Consider the following 23,660-nt stretch of genomic DNA (forward strand, 5'->3'; position numbering starts at 1 on the left):
AGATGGAAGAGTGGGGGGCAAAGAATGTGAGTAGGTTCACCATGTTAGCAAAGGCTTAGAAATAGAAAACCAGGTGCATAGAGTTCTTGTAAAAGTAGGAGATAAGGTACAACTGTGGAAGAATGACCAGCAGGTTCTTATAACACTAAACACAGGTTGATACCTCCAGTTCCATTCTTCCTTCTCAAGATTACTTTGGCTATTTGAGGTTTTCTGTATTTCCATACAATTGTGAAATTATTTGTTCTAGTTCTGTGAAAAATACCGTTGGTAGCTTGATAGGGATTGCATTGAATCTATAGATTGCTTTGGGTAGTATGGCCATTTTGACAATATTGATTCTTCCAATCCACGAACACGGTATGTCTCTCCATCTGTTTGTGTCCTCTTTGATTTCTTTCATCAGTGTTCTATAGTTTTCTATGTATAGGTCTTTTGTTTCTTTAGGTAGACATACTCCTAAGTATTTTATTCTTTTTGTTGCAGTGGTGAACGGCATTGTTTCCTTAATTTCTCTTTCTGTTTTCTCATTGTTAGTGTATAGGAATGCAAGGGATTTCTGTGTGTTAATTTTATATCCTGCAACTTTACTATATTCATTGATTAGCTCTAGTAATTTTCTGGTAGAATCTTTAGGGTTTTCTATGTAGAGGATCATGTCATCTGCAAACAGCGAGAGTTTCACTTCTTTTCCTATCTGGATTCCTTTTACTTCTCTTTCTGCTCTGATTGCTGTGGCCAAAACTTCCAAAACTATGTTGAATAGTAGTGGTGAGTGTGGGCACCCTTGTCTTGTTCCTGCTTTCAGAGGAAAAGCTTTCAATTTTTCACCATTGAGGATAATGTTTGCTGTGGGTTTGTCATATATAGCTTTTATTATGTTGAGGTATGTTCCTTCTATTCCTGCTTTCTGGAGAGTTTTAATCATAAATGGGTGTTGAATTTTGTCAAAGGCTTTCTCTGCATCTATTGAGATAATCATATGGTTTTTATCTTTCAATTTGTTAATGTGGTGTACTACATTGATTGATTTGTGGATATTAAAGAATCCTTGCATTCCTGGGATAAAGCCCACTTGGTGATGGTGTATGAGTTTTCTAATATGTTGTTGGATTCTGTTTGCTAGAATTTTGTTAAGGATTTTTGCATCTATGTTCATCAGTGATATTGGCCTGTAGTTTTCTTTTTTTGTGGCATCTTTGTCTGGTTTTGGAATTAGGGTGATGGTGGCCTCATAGAATGAGTTTGGAAGTTTACCTTCTTCTGCAAATTTCTGGAAGAGTTTGAGTAAGATAGGTGTTAGCTCTTCTCTAAATTTTTGGTAGAATTCAGCTGTGAAGCCATCTGGTCCTGGGCTTTTGTTTGCTGGAAGATTTCTGATTACAGTTTCGATTTCCTTGCTTGTGATGGCTCTGTTAAGATCTTCTATTTCTTCCTGGTTCAGTTTGGAGGAATCAACCTGCCTGACTTCAGACTCTACTACAAAGCCACAGTCATCAAGACAGTATGATACTGGCACAAAGACAGAAACATAGATCAATGGAACAGAATAGAAAGCCCAAAGATAAATCCATGAACCTATGGACACCTTATCTTCGACAAAGGAGGCAAGGATATACAATGGAAAAAAGACAACCTCTTTAACAAAGTGGTGCTGGGAAAACTGGTCAACCACTTGTAAAAGAATGAAACTAGAACACTTCCTAACACCATACACAAAAATAAACTCAAAATGGATTAAAGATCTAAATGTAAGACCAGAAACTATAAAACTCCTAGAGGAGAACATAGGCAAAACACTCTCTAACATAAATCACAGCAAGATCTTCTATGACCCATCTCCCAGAATATTGGAAATAAAAGCAAAAATAAACAAATGGGACCTAATGAAACTTAAAAGCTTTTGTACAACAAAGGAAACTATAAGGTGAAAAGACAGCCCTCAGATTGGGAGAAAATAATAGCAAACGAAGCAACAGACAAAGGATTAATCTCAAAAATATACAAGCAACTCCTGCAGCTCAATTCCAGAAAAATAAATGACCCAACCAAAAAATGGGCCAAATAACTTTTCTCCAAAGACGACATACAGATGGCTAACAAACACATGAAAAGATGCTCAACATCACTCATTATCAGAGAAATGCAAATCAAAACCACAATGAGGTACCATTACATGCCAGTCAGGATGGCTGCTATCCAAAAGTCTACAAGCAATAAATGCTGGAGAGGGTGTGGAGAAAAGAGAACCCTCTTACACTGTTGGTGGGAATGCAAACTAGTATAGCCGCTATGGAGAACAGTGTGGAGATTTCTTAAAAAACTGGAAATAGAACTGCCATATGACCCAGCAATACCACTCCTGGGCATACACACTGAGGAAACCAGATCTGAAAGAGACACGTGCACCCCAATGTTCATCGCAGCACTGTTTATAATAGCCAGGACATGGAAGCAGCCTAGATGCCCATCAGCAGACGAATGGATAAGGAAGCTGTGGTACATATACACCATGAAATATTACTCAGCCATTAAAAAGAATTCATTTGAATCAGTTCTAATGAGATGGATGAAACTGGAGCCCATTATACAGAGTGAAGTAAGCCAGAAAGATAAAGAACATTACAGCATACTAACACATATATATGGAATTTAGAAAGATGGTAATGATAACCCTATATGCAAAACAAAAAGAGACACAGAAGTACAGAACAGACTTTTGGACTCTGTGGGAGAAGGCAAGGGTGGGATGTTTCGAGAGAACAGCATGTATATTATCTATGGTGAAACAGATCACCAGCCCAGGTGGGATGCATGAGACAAGTGCTTGGGCCTGGTGCACTGGGAAGACCCAGAGGAATCCGGTGGAGAGGGAGGTGGGAGGGGGGATCGGGATGGGGAACACATGTAAATCCATGGCTGATTCTTGTCAATGTATGACAAAACCCACTGCAATGTTGTGAAGTAATTAGCCTCCAACTAATAAAAATAAAAGAAAGAAAGGAAAAAAAAAAACTAAACACACAGCTATCTATAACCCATAAATTTCATTCCTAGGTATCTGCCCAAGGGAATTGAAAACACATGTTCACAAAGACTTTCACAAGCATATTCATAGCAGCTTTATCCATAAGAGTCCCAAATTAGAAATAGCCCAGGTGTCCCTCAACAGGAGAATGGAAAAACTGTGGAATACCCATACAATGAAATACTACTCAGCAATACAAAGAGACTATTGATATATGAAGCAACATGGAAGAATCTCGAAAACACTGCATTCAGTTTAAGAAACCGTTCATCAATAGTACATATTGTATGATTATATTCACATGAAATTTTAAAACAGGTAAAACTAGAGCAGAAAAATATCAGAATAGTGACTATCTCTAAGGGGAAGTAGAGATCAGGGTGGGGAACAACTGGGAAGGGGAATGAGGGAAGTTTGTGGGATAATCATGTTCTATACCTTGATAGGTATTTGGGTTATACAGGTGCACATACTCATTTGTCAAAACACAGCAAGTGTACACATAAGCTTTGCTCATTTTATTATATGTAGACATCACATCAAAAGAAAAAATAGATCCAAACTCTAGTAAATGATATGTATGCTGAAGTTTTAATGGGGAAGAATGGTGTCTACAACTTACTTTGAAATCCATCTTTGAAAAGATGGATTAATTGATGGACAGAGAGATGGATGGAGGAAAAAACAGAAATACATAGTAATGCAAGTATAGTTAAATGTTTGCAAAGGAATATAGGTGGTAGATATATGGATATTCATTTTTAAATTCAAATTTATGTTTAAACGTTTTCATAATAAAATGTTGGAAAATGCAATAATCAGCATTATGTGCTGAGAAGATCTTGGGCAAGGGTAGGTAGGTGAAAGGAGAGGAGTAAAGGGATCAGAGTTTAGATCCTGGGTGAATTAGGTGGAAATGATATATTATTAACAAAATATAAAACCAAGGAGAAGAGTCAATGTTTTACATAGCATAAAGAGAAGAAAGAAGGAAGATAAAAATGAATTTTATTACAGACAGAGTGAATCTGAAATGAAAGAAAGCCAAATTAAACTGCCTAGCAAGTAAATAGAGGCCAAGGCCAGAGAGATTTAGAAATCATCTACATAAAGTTGATATCAAGTTTTAAGGAAGAGAAAAAGAACAGAATGAAGTTGAAGATCTTGAAGACTACCTTAGGGGCTGAAAACAAAACAAAACAAAATAGAGAAGCAGCTAAAAGAATGAATGGAAGGTTACATCAAAAAAGAAAAGAAAACAAAGTATAAATAAGCTACAAACAACTTTCAATTACAATTCTCTTTTGGGATACACTGAGGGGTAACAACAAACTTCCAATGGAAAGCTATCCTTAGTTTAATTAAGGAAGTTCAAGGCAGACCAGACCTCCCCAGCAACTCCTCTCCCCAAAACCTTTTCCAATTCCTCAAAATTCAGTTGCAATCCTAAATATCAATAATGCAACAATTTCATGTACTTGTGGTGGGCATTAAATAAAAGAAATGGAGAAAATTTTGTTATCAACTCCTACTTTTCAAGAAAAATAGTTGAGAACAGATACCCAGCTGCAAATCTTCTCTAGGGCAGACATGCAGCTACCTTAGAAAAGCAGCATGAGTCAGCTCAATCATCCTCTTCTCGATGATGCAAAAGATATTCTCAGCTTTCAGTTGCTCCTTTCCTTAGTCATTTCCCCAGCACTGCTCTCAGTTTCCATTTGGTCCCCCCACCCTACCCTCATTGGTCAACCAAAGAGAGATATACTCTAAAATTAAAAAGAGAAAAACAGACCTAAATAACCCTCACCTAAGTCTCAAAATCTACTTACCTTGAGGCAGATCACTGCCACTTGGATCACAGGAATAAGGTGGAAGTGATGGTGCTAAGTTTGAAGCCTCTCCTACCTCAAGAGGAGGAGGAGGGGGTGGTGGTGGTAGTGGAGGAGGTGGAGGTGGTAGAGGGCCAGCAGCAGCAGGAATAGGAGCAGAGAGGTATGGATAGGATGGTGAAGCAAACACTACAAAAGAAACAAAACAAAGTAGCGATGCCACAACTGTAACACCTTATAAGCAGTAGCTCATCTATTTCTTTTGTGTTCTCAATTCCAACAAGCAACTCTCTAAGTCTTATGGTTTGACCTAAAAACAAAAACTTAGATGGTAAACTGTCCAGATTCTTTTAGACATGCCAACTGAAAACAAGTTCAACATAGGTTATTTTGAGTTAAGGAAATTACTTGACATTAAAAGGAAAAAAGAAAACTGAAGCTACAAGGTTTGACTACCAAGATTTTGAACAGGTACATAAACACTATTAAAGCAAAATTCTCACTTAGCTTAATACAAAGTTAAGGATGTTTTCAGCCATATGCAAACACACAAGACATAGACACTAATAGGAGAGACTAAATTGCACAGATTACAAAGTTAAGCAATCCTTGAAGATTTCTACTTGGTAGTATCAGAGGAATATAGAGAACTCTAAATCATAACAGTTCCATTTGTGATGACCTACAGAATCTAAAACAGACAGGCTACATCAAACTACCTTATTTTCCTTTAATTTTCTGTAACTGTTACTATAGTTTAAAAACAAGATTCATTTAGGAGTTTCAGTTTTTGACATAAGAAATTTAAATACAATTTTGTTCAAATATTAATGTGTTCATCTATGATGATAAAGGAAACAGTGAAGCTCCAACCCAGTAAAAATAAATATCTCCATATATACATACTATGTTAGATAAATCTGTTAAATTTTTTGAAAGATTATTGATACAACCTTTCAAGTTTAATTGAACATCTTAGCTGACTTAGAAATTCAAGTACTAAATTTTACCATTGTTTTACCTGTGTTATAATTTTAACCTTCAGAACTATAGACAGTTTAGGCTCAGTAGTCAATAAAGGTTTAAATTCAGAGTTTTGGAACACTTAATTTAGTGTAAGTATTGTCCACATAAGTGGAATTTGTTATTCTGGTAATTTAGCAAAAGGAATTTAAGGCCAAGTATCAGAAGTAATCCCTATAGGACCTTCTAGAACTAACACCAAAAACAGATGTCCTTTTCATCATAGGTGACTGCAATGAAAAGGAAGGAAGTCAAGAGATACCTGGTGTAACAGGTAAGTTTGGCCTTGGAGTGCAAAATGAAGCAGGGCAAAGGCTAACAAAGTTTTGTCAAGAGAACACACTGGTCATAGCAAACACCCTTTTCTAACAACACAAGAGATGACTCTACACATGGACATCACCAAATGGTCAATACCAAAATCAGACTGATTATATTCTTTGCAGTTGAAAATGGAGAAGTTCTACACAGTCAGCAAAAATAAGACTTGGAACTGACTGTGGCTCATATCACGAACTGCTTACTGAAAAATTCAGGATTAAACTGAAGAAAGGAAAACCACTAGGCCATTCAAATAAGACCTAAATCAAGTCCCTTATGATTATACAGTAGAGGTGATGAATAGATTCAAGAGATTAGATCTGGTAGACAAGAGTGCCCAAAGGACTATGAATGGAGGCTACATTGCACAGCAGGCAGTGACAAAAACGATTCCAAAGAAAAAAGAATTAGAAGAAAGCAAACTGGCTGTCTGAGGAGGCTTTACAAATAGCTGAGGAAAGAAGAGAAGCAAAAATCAATGGAGAAAGGGAAAGATATACCCAACTTAATGCAGAGTTCCATAGTATAGCAAGGAGAGATAAGGTGGCCTTCTTAAATTAACAATGCAAAGTAGTAGATGAAAACAACAAAATAGGAAAGACTGAGATCTCTTCAAGAAAACTGGAGATATAACAGGAACATTTCATGCAAGGATGGACACAATAAAGGACATAAACAATTTCCTGACAGAAACAGGACCTAACAGAAGCAGAAGAGATTAAGAAGAGGTGGCGAGAATACACAGAAGAGCTATACAAAAAAGGTCTTAAGGACTTGGATAACCACAATGGTGTAGTCACTCACCTAGAGCCAGATATCCTGCACTGTGAAGTCAAGTGGGCCTTAGGAAGCATCACTACAAAGTTAGTGGTCGTGATGGAATTCCACCTGAGCTATTTCAAATCCTAAAAGATGATGCTGTGAAAGTGCTGCACTCAACATGCCAGAAAATTTGAAAAAACTCAGCAGTAGCCACAGGACTGGAAAAGGTCAGTTTTTCATTCCAATCCCAAAGAAAGGCAATGCCAAAAAATGTCCAAACCATAGAACAACTGTGTTCATTTCACATGCTAGCAAGGTTATGCTCAAAGTCCTTCAAGCTATGCTTCAGCAGTATGTGAAGCAAGATATGCAAGCTGGGTTTCAAAGAGGCAGGGGAACCAGAGATCAAATTGCCAACATTCACTGGATAATGGAGAAAGCAACAGAGTTCCAGAAAAACACCTACTTCTGCTTCACTGACTACACTAAATCCTTGAATGTGTGAATCACAACTGTGGAAAACACTTACAGATGGGAATACCAGACCACCTTATCTGTCTCCTGAGAAACCTGTATGTGGGTCAAGAAGCAACAGTCAGAACCTAACATGAACAATGGACTGGTTTAAAATTGGGAAAGGAGAAAGACAAGGCTGTATACTCTCACCTTGTTTATGTAACTTATATGTGGACTACATCAAGTGAAATGCCAGCTTGGATGACTCACAAGCAGGAATCAAGACTACTGGGAGAAATATCAAGAACCTCAGATATGCAGATGAGGAGTGAGTGAAGTCACTCAGTCGTGTCTGACTCTTTGTGACCCTATGGACTGTAGCCCACCAGGCTCCTCCGTCCATGGGATTTTCCAGGCAACAGTAGTGGAGTGGGTTGCCATTTCCTTCTCCAGGGGATCTTCCCAACTACGGAATTGAAGCCAGGTCTCCCACATTGCAGGCAGACACTTCACCGTCTGGGCCACCAGGAAAACTTAAAGAGCCTCTAGGGAAGGGTTAAAGAGGAGAGTGAAAAAGCTGGCTTAAAAATCAACATTCAAAACACTAAGACCAAGGCATTCAGTCCCATCATTTTATGGCAAATAGATGGGGAAACAATGGAAACGGTGAGAGATCTTACTTTCTTTGGCTCCAAAATCACTGTGAACGGTAAGTACAGCCATGAAATTAAAAGACGTTTGCTCCTTGGAAGAAAAGCTACTAACAAACATAGCATATTAAAAAAGCAGAGACATCACTTGCCAACAAAGGTTCATTTAGTCAAACCTATGGTTTTTCCAGTAGTCATGTAAAGATGTTAAGAATTGGACGATAAAGAAGGCTGAGCACCAAAGAATTGATGCTTTTGAACTGTGGTGCTGGAGAAGACTCCCGAGAGTCCTTTGGACTGCAAGGAGATCAAACCAGTCAATCCTAAAGGAAATCAACCCTGAATATTCATTGGAAGAACTGAGGCTGAAGCTAAAGCTCCAGTTCTTTCGCCACCTGATGCGAGGAGCCAACTCACTGGAAATGTCCCCGATGCAGGGCAAGACGAAAGGCAAAAGGAAAGGAGGGTGGCAGAGGATAAGATGGTTAGATAGCATCACTGACTCAATGGACATGAATTAGAGCAAACTCTGGGAGACAGTGAAGGACAGGCAAGCCTGGCGTGCTGCAGTTCATAGGATCACACAGATGTGGACAGGACCTAGTGACTTAACAACAATAATATAACCTTTATACAGCTACAGGCCAACAGTTGAAGGAAATGTAAGTCTTAGGGTGATTTAAAACTTGATAACTAACTCTTTTGGGGGCGATGAAACTGTTCTCTCTTGGTTTTGGTGGTGATTGTACAATGCATTGTTAAAACTCATAGAACAGGGCACCAAAGATGAATTTAACTGTACATTTAAAAAATTTGTTCAAATAACTTTTGATTTTGGAGTTTTGTCATGCATGTAGAAATCTCCACTTTTACAGTTTTAGAAGAGGAATTTAATTTTTAGAACATCTCCAAATGCTCTAAGGACTTTATGGATTTGTTTTCTATAAAATAATGGCTTCAACAAAGCCTCACTCATTTCTTCTAAATTAGCACTCAAACAACACCATTTTTTTTTTCAAAAAAAGCAACTGAAATGAGTTCAATTAGCTAAAAATGTAGAAGTGATTATGATTACAAGGTAAAAACCAACTACTAGACATACAAGTAGCTAAATAAGTTCTCATTGGCCTGAGAGAATCAAAGACAGAAGAAATTTGGTGGTTACTTTGTCTGAACTCACCTTTATTTTAAAATGCATATTAAAATATACTCCATAAGAACTTTTAAAACTTTCAGTTGCTCTAGAGATGCATGAGCATCTCATTCACAGATTTAATGGGGCTCCAAACAGGCTTGTAACAGGTATAGTTCAAAGAAGGGACCCAGAAAAATGGAAGAAAACTTTTCTAAAATGTGAATGAAAACCAATGAAATGCATTCAGAAAGTTTATTTACTTGTCCATGCAGCTGCATGCAGGCTGCTTCAGGACATTTCAGAAGAGAACGTGAAGATTTGTGTTCTCTAGAGATCAATGGGCAGGGCCAGGACCAAAGCGCAGTGAGGTGCAAAATTTAAAGGGCCATCAAATTAAAATAAAAAAACAATCCATGATTAATAAAATATCAAAATTTTAAAAGACAGGATCCAAGCTTGTACTTGCATGACCTCAAGAGTGACTGCCTCACTCACCTCATGCTAAGTCTGGCCGAGAGTTCTTATCTTTTTAAAAATGTTTGATACTTTGTTTATCATGGATTCTTTTTTTGCATTAACCTTTTTTTTTATAGTACATTAAAAGTGTTATTTATTTTGATCCCTAATTTTTTTTAACACTCCCTTAAATTTTGCACCCAAAGCAAGTGAGTCACTAGTTCTGGCCCTGGCAAAAGACTTGGAAACAGTTACCAAAAAAATCAGTTAACAGGATTTAATGCCTATGAAGACACTCATAAAAGCAATCATAGCATCTAGTTACCTGGCAGGTAAGAACTGACTTAAAGGAAGATGGGATGGGGCTGCTTGTGAAGAACAAGGGGAAACATGAGTTTATCTAGAGGACTGACAGGAATGATAAAGAACAACTAAAAAGCAGTCATTACCTATTAGAGTTATAGCTGAGGTTCACAAGAGACACAACAAAAAGTAAAACGAACGCAACATACATTTTTAGAAATATCTACAAAAAATACAAATCTGGAATTTACAGAATAGTTTTCAACCATCCTACATAAACGGGGTATTACAATGTTTGATTCACGTATCGCTTGTTAAGCTCAGACATCTGCTAGAAGCAGATAGCCAACATTTTCCCTTACTATTATTAGCATGCATACTTGCTAGGTGGCTTCATTCGTGTCTGACTCTGTGCGATGCCATGTACTGTAGCTTGCCAGGCTCCTCTGTCTATCGGATTCTCCAAACAAGAACACTGGAGTGGTTTGCCATGACCTTCTCCAGGGGATCTTCCCGACTCAGGGATCAAACCTGCACCTCTTAAGCCTCCTGCATTGGCAGGCAGGTTCTTTACCACTAGAGCCACCTGGGAAGTCCAACAATTATTAGCACAAAGTAATAAAATCATTGTCTACATTAACACATTCAATGGAAAATTTCTAAGATCATTAATGTATATATACACACACACACACATATATATAGAATGTTTTGTTCCAGGCACTGTGGCTAAGCACACAATTTTTACATTATAAATAAAACAGATAAAGAAAACAAATCCAACAAATTTGTTTCAAGTAGACACTATCCAGATTAAGAAAGAAAAGTTTGCCAGCCATTTCAGAAACATTCCATGCACCCCATCACAATCACCACAGTTTTGAGTGCTGTGTGCTAAGTTGCTTCAGTCACGTCCAATTCTTTGCAACTCTATGGACTGTAGCCTGCCAGGCACCTCTGTCCATGGGATTCTCCAGGCGGGAATACTGGAGGGGGTTGCCATGCTCTCCTCCAGGTTATCTTCCCCACCCAGGGATCAAACCCTTGTTTCTGGCATCTCCTGCATTGGCAGGTGGGTTCTTTACCACTAGTGCCAGCTAGGAAGCCACTACCACCCTCTTACCCCACCATAATCAACCATTATCCTGACTTTCATAGTAATCACTTTGCATTTTTAAGCATTTTGTCACCCAAATATGCATCCCCAAGGAAGTTTTTAAAAATTGAGATCCTGAATCTCTTTCAATCTCTTGGTCCTTTTCCAATCCCTGTCATTTCAATTTTTCTTTCAAGGAACCCTTGACTTGTTGAGTTTCCCAGTCTAGATTTTGCTGATTACATACTCACTGAGTATTTCAATATGTTCTTGTCTTTCCTCTAAATAGGCAACTAGGTCCAGAAGACTAGATCAGACTCAAGATTGATTCCTTTAACAGTCTATAGGTAATGTCTCACTATCTTTGCAGTCTTAACAACTATTGCTGTTTAATGTGCATTCATTCAGTCAGTAAGGACTGCAAGATGAGCATATTCTGCCACTTCTTTTTCACTAATCAGAATACTAATATATAGAAATACTTCCCCTCATCTACTATTTGGTTATTCCAGTAGGAAAGTTCATATAAGAAAGGTAGGATAAATACTTGATTCTTTCACTATATTGTCCAGTTTTCAAGAAAGCAAAATTATTTCATATCATTCTCTTGAGAACCAATTTTTTTCAGTTATATATATATATACATATTTCAGATTATTTTCTATTATATGTTATTACAAGATAGTGAATAAAGTTCCCTGTGCTACACAGTAAATCCTTGGTTTTTTCATTTATTTTATGTATAGTTGTTTGCATCTGTTAATCAAAAGGGAACCAATTTCTAAAATATCATCAGGAACTTTTAAATATATTTGGTATGTTCCAACCTATTACAATGATCATTATTCAAGCTCAAAATGTTGCATCTCTGGCCAGTGAGAACCTCTCCAAGATGGCTCTTGAGTCCTTTTGACATGACCCCAGTACTCTTTGGTAGCTTCCTTGCCATCTAGCATGACATGATGATCCAGGCTCATCTTGAATATTTCCTGCCCAAACCTGGAACCAGAAATTTCTCCACAAAGCTGTTTGCTTTTAAGTGAGAAATGGTATTTCAGTGTCACAAACTGAATGCTAAAGATACTCATTGTTTCTAGGCCTTTTCAGTAGACAGAGCTAGCAAATAAATTTAAAGATAAAATAGTTCAAGTTCATATTGATATTTCCAATTCAAATGTAATATAATACCATAAAAGCTTTTCTTTGGCCTTTTTAGTATCTATCTGTATTAACTTTCTTCCATACTGAGACCTGGCATGCAAGGACACAGGGGATAAAATTGGAATATCCCATAGTCACGTATTGTAGCTGACATTATAATCTCTGAATAACAAGTAAGTATAAATTGCTATACAGAACCTGATGTGTTTATTGAAAGCATTAAAAAATGCTTGGCATATTGTCTCTCAATTTTAAAAATAGCTATACTATATCTACATTGTTCAAATATAAGGCTTTTACATAGTGTATCATCAACCTCTCAGCCTTTATTTTGTGTAAATACATATCTAATACTCAGAATCAAGTCTTAAGTTGATGTTTCTGTTTTGGTGGTCTAAAAGTCAAAATTCATTCTTCAATACTTTGTCCATCCAATACAACTTTCCTTGGCAGAAGTATTCTGTATCTGCACTGTCCAATACAGTGTACTAGCCACATGTGGCTTTGAGTACTTGGTATGTGGTTAGTGTTACTGAGCAACTGAAGATTTATTTTACTTAATAGCAATTATTAAAGTGTCCTATGTGGCTAGTGATTACCTTGCTTGACAGCGTATCTTTAGTAGATTTTTCAAGAAGTACTCATGAGAACAATATTCTCTGAATTCTTTTATATTACCCTTTAAGCCTGAAAATGTTTGGTTGGATATAAAATCTTTGGTTCACATATTCTTTAATTAAATGTCACTCCATTTTCTTCTAGCTGAAGCACTGCTGTCAAAGTTGAATCATTATCATTTTATTTCCTTTATGCTCCATAGGCTCTTTTACCTAGATAAACAAAGCACTTTCTTTAAGTTCAGTTGTTTTACTAGAATATCCTGGTGTTGGTTGTTCTGGCTCGGTATTCTCAGTTATTCTGAGTGTTGTTTCAGTATGTGGTTCTAAAGTTTTTTTAATGTCAGGAAAATTTTCTGAATTGTAGTTTTTAGTACTCTTTTCCCTTACGTTGGTTTTCTTCTTCAGAACTTCTATCAGTGCTGGATATCCTTTGCCTAACTTCAATATGTCACTTTTGAGTCTTCATCTTCATTTTTTTTTCATTTTAGATTTACCCCCTCTTTTATATCGTTCTTTTAAAGCATTATCTATTGTATATACTCAGTCATGTTCTTTGTAGTTTAGTCTTCATTACCAAAATGACTTCCTTCCATTTCTAATGCTTTTCTGAGTTCTTTCACCTCCTCTGAATTTTTCTAATCCTGATTTATTATGTTTTAATATTTTGTATTATTAATGTCTTTATCTCATATTGAAATAGTTGTTGGTTAAGTTCTGTTTAGTGTGCACATTTATGACATGCTTTTACTGTCTACAGGGATATCATCATTTTCCCCTTAAAACACCTCTGTATATGTATATGTAGGGCTTTTCTTTCATTCATTTTTATGTGAAATTATTTTTCACCAACTCTGAAAGGAGATGGAATACATGAAAGCTCTTCTAACTTCATATGGCTCTCAACTGCTTTTTATATAGTGCTTAAAATATGACTACTTTCTAGTACTCCTTGGCTCTGTTCTCCACAACTTCAGTCTGGACCTGCTCTTTTCCCTATCCTCAACAGTTCTGACTCCACTCTCAGCAGTTTCTCCCCAGTAAGGAATACTATCCAAAAGGTAGTCCTGCCAAGGTCAGTTTTGAGAGTTCTCAGGGGCCAAACTGTTCCAAGCCCTTCAGTCCCTTTACCATGTACCCAAAGCACTCACCGAGTATTGGAGAGGTCAAATCCCTTCCCAGTCTTAGCTGCTCCTTCCAAATTGGCTGCCCCACTTTCCAGTGAATTCTTATTAGCTCTTTCAGGGTTCTTCTGTTCTCAGGTCCATCAGACAACATCCCCAGTGCTTCTGTATTCTTGCTCCCACATAGACCCTGACAGCATGCAGGCCTCGTGCCTGGTGGTTCGTCCCTACCTGCTTAAATTTTAAGGTTCATGGGGAGACCTTGTCACCTAGTTTTGTTGTTAAGCATTGTCCAATGGGTTCTGGTTTTGCTATTTCCATTTTTATTTGGTGACAGAGACTGAAAAGCTATGCTGTGGTTGCCACCACTTTCCCAGAATTCTGCTGAGAATTTTAAATTATATTAATGAAATTTTACAATAACTTAATAAAGTAGTACTATGAGTACCTCCAAGTTTACAGGTAAGAAAGATTCAATAACTTGTCCAAAGTTACACAGCTAGTAAGTTGTAAAACCAAGATTCTAACCTAGATCTCTTAAATTCTAGAGCCAAACTTTTCATTCTGTAAGAGTGTGAAACACCTCTACCTTAATTTTAGTATAATAAAACTTAACTCAAAATTTGATAAACTAGTACAAGTCCTCTAAATTTTCAATGGGGTAGCAAAATGATAGCTATGAAATCATATCAAAGCCAAATTTGCAAGAAAAAAAACTCAAACCCTGACTCTGAAATCTCATGGATTCCTCAACTATAGAACATACATTATTAAGTAGGTTAAACAAACTTAAGACTGGAGATTCAAGTAATTTTATCACTAGAATTGCTGTATGTGCATGTCCACGAATAGAAAAAGAGGCTTCCAAAGTAAGCAACCACTAATAACCTACCTGGCCTGCCTTGTGTAGGTGGAGATACAAATAGAGGCTGTATAGCATTCTGTGAGGAAACTGAAGTGGTACTACTAGCTTGATTAGCGGCTGCACAGTTAGGTAAGACTGGAGCTGGAACATTATTGGCACAGGAAGCTGCAATTGCTGCAGAATTTACCATCACCTGTAAGTGTGGAAGAAATATTAGAACTCTGTTTGGTTTCTCAAATAAAATTAGGCTCTTATCTGGTCCTAAATTTCAGGAAACAGTATTCTGATAACACCAAGAAATCAATCTTCATGTAAAGCTAATATAGAAAGGTTATTTCTTTTAGAAGATCCCAGATTACTTTGAGAGCTTTACTTTTTAATATTTTTCTTGAAAGGTAATGCATTATTATTATTCAAAAACCAAGTATAAAATTGTATATACAATGAAAAATTTCCCTCCAACCCCTGTCTTCCATCTGCTTAGCTCCTCTCTTAACAAACAAGTAACCTCTGGGTTTCTTGAATATTATCCAGAAATTTATACTGCATTTTTAACATACATATATATTTCCCCATACAAACACACTTAAAAAAAGTGTTCTTTGCTTTTTAAAAAAAACTTCATGAGACTGCAATTTGTTTTTCTGATTAGGCCACAGCACCCAATACAGGGCTGTGCACAAAGAGATGTTCAATAAATGATAACAGCTTCTTCTTCTTCATGGATACCATCCTTACTTGCAGTCTCCATTTTCTTATTACCCATTGCAACGTGGTTGCTACCCTCTCTGGTTCTCAGAAATTACATTCAAAGTCACAGTGATCTCCATGACAACAAGTCATAGTAGACTCTTTTTAGTCCTTATGTTGCTTGACCGCTTGGCAGCAACTGACATGACTATTCATTGAAATATTTTCTTCCTGGACTTCCATAATAATACACTCTCCTGCTTTCCTCCCTCCTTGGCTATTCCTTCTCTACCCATTTTTTAAATGGTGATACACAGGCTCTGTTCTAGAAGTTCTTCTAACTCTTCCTTTTCCCAGGGTGATCTTACTAACTCCTACGGTTTCAGCTACCTTTTTGATGCCAGCTCCCCATTCTATAGGAAAGCTTTACATTTTAATTTCCAGGAAATGACAGACTTGACAGGAAACTGACATTAACTCATTCATTATGTAAGAGTTTCAGAGTAGACAGACTATGAATAGTTTAGTATCAGCACATAGAAGAGTGTCTGAAACAGAGTAGATGATCAATCAATTTGTTAATAAATTTACTAAATACTGTGCCAGGCACCAGGAAGTATAAGAATACTTAACATAAGAATATAAGCAGTTTCTTTGAAGTATAATGAAGGGAAAAGAGAACAAAAAGAAAAAATTCATTTTCTTCTGTCAGGCCACTTTAACTAAATGCAAAATAAAACTATAAAGATTACCTTCTGGGGGTAGTTGTATGAGGTAACTGTGTCCTGAGGAGGCACAGAACATGGTCTTCTAGCCTGAAGAGACTTTAATGAATACACAAATACAAATATTGGGAAATCAAGATGTTAAACAATACACCAATAAAAGATCGGCTCTGTTTCAACATCTCCTAAAATTAAGTGAAACTGATCTGTCCTAAAAGTATTCAGATTTGGAAATGACTACTATGATAACACTCCAAAAGGCATCACTCTAGTGCCTGACTAAGGTGACTGTTCTATTAGGTTGGTGCAGATGTAATTGCGGTTTCAGACTGTGAATTTTTAATCATTGTAAATAGGTTCAAACATATCTTTATTCATCAAAACAGGAACCATTACAATAAACACATTTTTGCCAATGAGAAATAAGCTTGCTTATTCCTTTAGCATAAAAATCTATGCTTTGGGATTTGACAAACTCTGGAAAACACTTTCTGCATCCTACTGGTTGTGGAAGTGTTTTCCCTGCAAAACATCGATATGCTTGAAGAAGTGGTAGTCAGTCAGCAAGAGGTCAGGTGAGTATGGGAGATGAGGTAGAGCTTCAGAGCCCAATTCATTCAACTTTTGAAGTGCTGGTTGTACAACATGTGGTTGGGCGCTGTCACGGAGAATGCAGCCCTTTCTGTTGACTGATGCCAGCTGCAGGCATTGCAGTTTGCAGTGCATCTCATTCATTTTCTGAGCATACTTCTCAGATGTAATGGTTTCGCAGGGATTCAGAAAACTATAGTGTATCAGACTGGCAGCAGACCACCAAACAGTGACCATGACCTTTTCTTGGTGCAAGTTTGGCTGTGGGGAGTGCTTTGGAGCTTCTTATTGTTCCAACCACTGAGCTGGTCATCACCAGTTATATAAAATCCACTTTTCATTACATATCACAGTCCAAGCAAGAAATGATTTGCTGTTGTTGCACAGAGTAAGAGAAGATGACACTTCCAAACAATGATTTTTTTAAATTTCAGATCAGCTCATGAAGCACCCACTTATCATGCTTTTCCACCTTTCCAATTTGCTTCAAATGCCAAATGACCACAGAATGGTTGACACTGAGTTTTTCAGCAATTTCTTGGATTGTTGTAAGAGGATCAGCTTCAATGATTGCTCTCAATTGGTTCTTGTCAACTTCCGATGGCTGGCCACTATACTCCTCATCTTGAAGGCTCTTTTTTTTTTTTTTTAGCATATCATTTTATTATTTTTTTTTTTAAATTTTTATTTTTCAGTGGGTTTTGTCATACATTGATATGAATCAGCCATAGAGTTACACGAATTCCCCATCCCGGTCTCCCATCCCACCTCCCTCTCCACCCGATTCCTCTGGATCTTCCCAGCCCAACAGGCCCGAGCACTTGACTCATGCTCTTACTACTTTGCAAAACTTCTTGAACCACCACTGCACTGTATGCTCGTTAGCAGTTCCTGGGTCAAATGCATTGTTGTTGCGAGTTGTCTCTGCTGCTTTACAATCCATTTTGAAATCGAATAAGAAAATCACTCGAATTTACTTTTTGTCTAACATCATTTCCATGGTCTAAAATAAAAAATAAACTGCATATAACAAGTCATTAAAAAAAAAACAAAAACTGAGAAATGCGCATTAAAATCATGTATAACACAACCACATTTATTTAAGAATGTATTCCAGTACAAAGGCAAATTTCAACAACACAAAAACCGCAATTACTTTTGCACTAACCTAATAAGTCCTACTGTAGAAATCTTGATCATATCCAAGTCTAGTCGCAATGCAGATACTAAAATGTAATGGAGGACTGTAATTTAAACACTTTCTCAGTGTCCTCTCTTGCCATAAAAACCTCAAAATCAGTAGGACCAGCAACAGTGCTGCTAAAAGAAAGAAGTCCATCTAAAGATACAGCTTGGGACAAGGGTGGATAACTGGTCAGATGCATCCTACAAGCAGGATGTAGTATAACCCAAACATCATTCTCCTTTGGTTCAAGACCTTGTCTTTGTGAAAGCAAAAATGATTTTAAAGGACTCAGAATTATGCATGACAGATTGTCATGACAGGAAAATAAACTAGCAGCAGAAACTGGTACTCATAGCAAGAACACAGAGGAAATCAGGGGAAGTAATCACAGGAAACAAGAGGAACCACAATGTGACAAAGACAAGCACAACTTAACCTGGACTAAAGAGTGAACATTTCAAAAGTTTTGTTTCAAGTATAGCACAAAGTGAAAGTGTTAGTCACTCAGTAGTGTCCAACTCTGCCACCCATAGACTGTAGCCAGCCAGGCTCCCCTAATCCATGGAATTCTCCAGGCAAAAATACTGGAATGCGTTGCCATTCCTTTCTCCAGGGGATCTTCCTGACCCAGGGATCGAACTCTGGCCTCGGGAAGCCCCAAGTGCAAACCAAATACCTGCAAAAAGTTGAACTCAGCCCTGGCTCAGAAGGCCCAGTGTGAATTCCAAACAATTCTAGAGAAGGATTTAGGTGAGGCTTAGGTGTGGAAGTAAGAATAATAAATGCTGTGGTTAGAAAAAGAGTCTGTGCCTGGAAATCTTAAAGTCCTGCAGAGGTCCTCTCCTCTCAGAATGCTGTGGAAAAATTACTTAGAAACTTGGTGACTGGGGCATGGGGGCAGAACACATCATAAAGAGATTGAAACCTACTGGGGATGTACGATAAAGTAAGTTCAGAACAAAAAGGAAGATGTAACAAATAAAATTAAAGAGACAAAAAGAAAATCTCTACTCTTGTCATCCCTGAAGGTGAGATTTTCACTTGCTTTTTCAACTTGGGTGGCTATTTCAAGAAATGGTATAAAAAGCATGTAATACTGAGAATAGTAATGACAGAGGGAGGGGAAAAACTGTTTCTCTAGCAGGGGGAAAGGAAGGTAAGAAGAAATAATGGGAAGAGAATAATATATCACAGTTTTCTTCACCTTCCTACGATGTAGTGCCTAAACAGTAAAAACAAAAATTAAGTACATGAAGCTATCTATCAAAATTTAAATTAATCACAGAGAACAGAAGGTAGTCATTCAACTTCTTCACAGATATTCCAATTCTCCTCCCTAGGTACATGGGTATGTTGTTCTTCCTGGCCTCATCTAGTTAGGTATGCCCTTGTGGCTTGTTTGGACAATGACATATGAGCAAAAATATTGATACCCAGTGTTTAATTTCCTTATCTTCAGCTCTGCCAAGATGACTATGAAAGTACATGGTCCATCAGCTTGGGTTCTTGAGTGACTCTGATGAACAAAGGCCTGCTACCAACCTGCACTGGACCTATAACATTAGCAAGAATAACTGTGTTAAGCCGCTGAGATTTTGGGGGACTGCTGCCACAGCATAACTTAGCTTGACCAAAACAGTTTTAACTGGTAACTAAAATTAAGGTGCTGTTGTAACAGAAACTTGACTTGAGAAGATTATGAACTTGTAGCTCTTAAGGGAAGAGGTTAAGGAAATAGAACATTAGTTTTGTGTTTTGATTACTGCTGGCAGATTTTAGCAAGGTAGTTTAAGATGTGTAAGGAAAAGTAGTTTGTAGGCAGGAATGAAAGGGAATAGAATCCTTGAATACTGGGACTTTTAGGGTTTGAAGAGGTAAGTGCTTCAACTCAAAACTGTAAAAGATAAAATTGATAAATATTTTGAACAACAAAGAGAAGTTAAAAGCTGGCCTTGAAGCAAGATTCAAATCATTAAAATATGACTGCACTAAGGTATCTCAAACCAGGAGTACAATTAAGGATATAACACCCAGTGAGTCCTTGCACTTGGACAAAATGGCTCATGGGAAAGTATTCAAAGGTTATGACTCTTCTATCAATGACTGATAAGCTCAAGGTATTTACACTCAAGTAGAGAAACAGGGATAAGAGTGTGAAGGAATGTGTGTCTTCATCTCTCAGCCGAGTCCAACTCTTTGTGACCCATGTACTGTAGTCCACCAGGTTTCTCTGTCCGTGGGATTTTCCAGGCAAGAATACTGGAGTGGGTTGCCATTTCCTCCTCCAGGGGATCTTCCCAACCCAGGGTTGAACCTGTGTCTCCTGTATTGTAGGTGTATTCTTTACCCGCTGAGCCATGAAAGGAATAAGAATGCAAAGAATTATAGCAAATCTAATGTCAGTATGGCTACTGGCACATAAAACTAACAGGAATCAGAGAAGCTGTACAATAAATTAATCACACAGCCAAAGAAACCATTAGAACTAAAACTATCCAATTAAAATAAAAAACCAGCTTTGGGCTCTCAATTTCCTATGAGTAAGAAGCAGTGTGAGGAGGCTGCTCAGCTGCCAACAAGGGTTATTCTCCAATGCCTACTTCAAATATAACCAAGGAAGAAAGGGCTGTGGCATAATCAAGAGCCCCAGTAAACAATTAACCAGGGAGCTTCTCCAGGGAACATTCCCATGCCCAGGATGGGGGCCCTCAAAATGTCTGTCCAGCATTAAGTCAGAACTGCTACAGGCCAGTAACTGTTTCTCCCATTCTCCCTGGATCTGATGGGAATTCTAATTGCAATTTTTTAGTCCCTGCTCTACCACTGTAAATTGGGTATGTAGGGGGTAAATAACTTTGTATCTTTGGTTTTAGGACTCCAGATCAAGAGGAACCACATCTGGATCCAATACAAAGAGTACTACACATTTTCCAGAAACCTTGGGCTGTGAGTTTAATCACACTGAAGGAGATTTTGGGGTTGCCTCCTTTGAGGTGGAAAGAAGTAATTGGTCTGTGTGAGGGAGTTTCGTTGAATGTTGTAATCCTTAGTGCTATTAAAATATTTCCAGGTTTTTGACTTCCAGGCACAGAGAAGTTAAGAGTCTCAAGGGAAACATGTTCAGTCCAGTGAAAAAGAAATGGACAAGTAAGTAATACATGTCACCTCCACGTGGAAGCTCTAAGAGTCAGTGTACCATTCACTATCTTGTGTTTCCTGTCTTAACAATCATGAATGGAGCTTCCATCAGCCTAAGCCCCTAAGCAGAGCCCTCCTGAAGACCTCCACTACACAAGTAGCATAACCCAGAAAGAAACTTTTGCTATATTAAGTACCTGAGATTAATGACCCATGACAAAATCCTCTTAAAAAATCATCACTGCCAATGTTCAAATTTCCTCTTGTATCAACACATATTAGGAACATCTAGGATAATTTCCAGAAAAATGTGATCTTAGATGAGCTAATTTCTGGGTCTCAATTTCTTCATCTACAAAATCAGAATGATACCCTAATGCTTCATAGGACTGTTCTGACTTAAACCCATTTAAGTGCATAGCTCTTAGAACAGTGCTCTATTACACAGGAGCTATATGTGTTTGTGACTATAATTAAATACCTACCAAGTTTGCAGTAGATTCAGCTGTGCTATAAACACCTGAAGTATCATAGTCTGGTTCTAGAAGATATAACCAAAGTATAATAATGAGCATTATTTTATAGTTTGAAATTTTATAAACAATTAATATCAGATCTCACTGACCTGAAGGATAACTATATTCTTCATGATATCCCCCTAGAGAAAAAGACAGAAAAAGTGCATCTATGTAGAGCTTTTTGCTCAGCAGTATCAGATGGCCAGCACTTGCTTTTTCTCAAGTTTTATAGGTACATGTTCAGAACTAAAATGTACACATCCTTGAAACAAGTGATTTAAAGCTTTCATACTAGTCAACAGATATTAAAATCAGACTGGCTATAAACAGCACAAATTTCTCCTTTGAAAATTCCCTTGGTTCTCAAGAGTTCAGGCAGACGTGAAAAACCCAGCTCTGTCATATTCTGGCAGTAGATTATGGTGATTAAGTTCACTGGCTCTGAAGTTAGGACTGTCTAGATTTGAATCTTGAATAACTGTATCACTTTAGGCAGGTTATTTAATTTCTGGGTCTTCATTTCTTCACTGTAAAACAGGGATAATAGTACCTAGCTCATACTGGGGTGAAAAGAACATAGCATGATGCTTGACATATAGGAAATGGTGATTATAAAGTAATGTGAGTATAATAAACCAACAGGTTGCTTAGGTGAACATTAAAGGAATATGTCATGCCTCATCTGTTTTTCAGCCTGATACAGGTAAATAATACATTGAAAATCAGTTTGTTGTCAGAAGATGGCTTAGAGGACTGAAGTACTTTTCTCTAAGACTGCTATATCATTGAAATTCAGAGAAAATCAACCTTCAGTTGGACCACTTTCCACCAAATAAAACCTCAAAGGTCAAAAGTGGATTTGATTCTTAAACATGTCACTTATCAAATACACAAGCAGGCGGCTCCTCCAGAAAACAGGATTTAAGGTGAGAAAAAATACTTGGTTACTCTAAATATGCCACTATAGGTGAACAGTGCATCTGAAGGTACCCACCACGCTAAAAGAAATAGACAAAGGGTCATCCTGAGAAAAAGAGCAGAGAATACACATACATAAGCACAGGCATACACATGCATGTAAAAATTCTTCAAAGATAATTCTTGGGCTAGATATTTTGTCCTAATTAAATTTTTAAAAATATCTATTTTCTTCATCATAAATAGCAGCAAGAATATAACAAGAAAAGACGCTGACCAGTAAGTCAAATCATTCAGACCACCTCAAAGCTCCTTAATCCACCCAATTCCTCTAGAAGTGTTTCAGTAGGCATATATCATTTTACAGAAAAACAGTAAAAAAAAAAAAAAAAAAAAAAAAAAAGCACATTTATGATGCAAGGCACTCCTAACAACTATTAACGGTGTACGTATGTATACATATATATGCTTTAGAGTCAGATAAAACCAAGTTCAAAACTGATCTCTGCCAGTCACAAAGGACCACATATTGCATGAATCCTTTTATATGAAATATCCAGAACAGGCAAATCCATTAAGACAGAAAGCAGACTGATGGCTACCTATGACTAGTGGCAGGGAAAGGGATGCTGGGGGGATAATGGGGAATGACCACTAATATAGGTAAAAGTGTTAGTCGCTCAGTCATGTCTGACTCTTTGTGACTCCCTGGGCTATAGCCTCTCAGGCTCCTCTGTCCATGGAATTCTCCAGGCAAGAATACTGGAGTGGGTTGCCATTCCCTTCTCCAGGGGATCTTCCCAACCCAAGAACTGAACCCAGGTCTCCTGCATTGCAGGCAGATCCTCTACTGTCTGAGTCACTGGTGAAGTGAAAGTCATTCTGTCATGTCCAACTCTTTGGATCCCATGGACTATACAATCCATGGAATTCTCCAGGCCAGAATACTGGAGTGGGTAGCCTTTCCCTTCTCCAGGGGATTTTTCCAACCAGGGATCAAACCCAGGTCTCCCACATTGTAGGCAGATTCTTTACCAGCTGAGCCACTAGGGAAGGTCACTAATGGCT

General features: G+C 37.6%; 1 protein-coding gene across 1 annotated transcript in view; it reads right to left on the minus strand.

Moving 5' to 3' along the window:
* The window catches only part of ALG13 (ALG13 UDP-N-acetylglucosaminyltransferase subunit), a 74,918-nt gene that overhangs the window by 7,859 nt on the left and 43,399 nt on the right, over positions 1-23,660 (minus strand). The window contains 6 exon segments of the mRNA XM_065915303.1: positions 4,858-5,046; positions 13,989-14,195; positions 14,854-15,019; positions 16,269-16,340; positions 21,642-21,697; positions 21,782-21,814. Coding sequence (XP_065771375.1) covers positions 4,858-5,046; positions 13,989-14,195; positions 14,854-15,019; positions 16,269-16,340; positions 21,642-21,697; positions 21,782-21,814 — 723 coding nt within the window.

This window comes from Muntiacus reevesi, chromosome X (assembly GCF_963930625.1).
Source record: "Muntiacus reevesi chromosome X, mMunRee1.1, whole genome shotgun sequence".
Classification (NCBI taxonomy): Eukaryota; Metazoa; Chordata; class Mammalia; order Artiodactyla; family Cervidae; genus Muntiacus; species Muntiacus reevesi.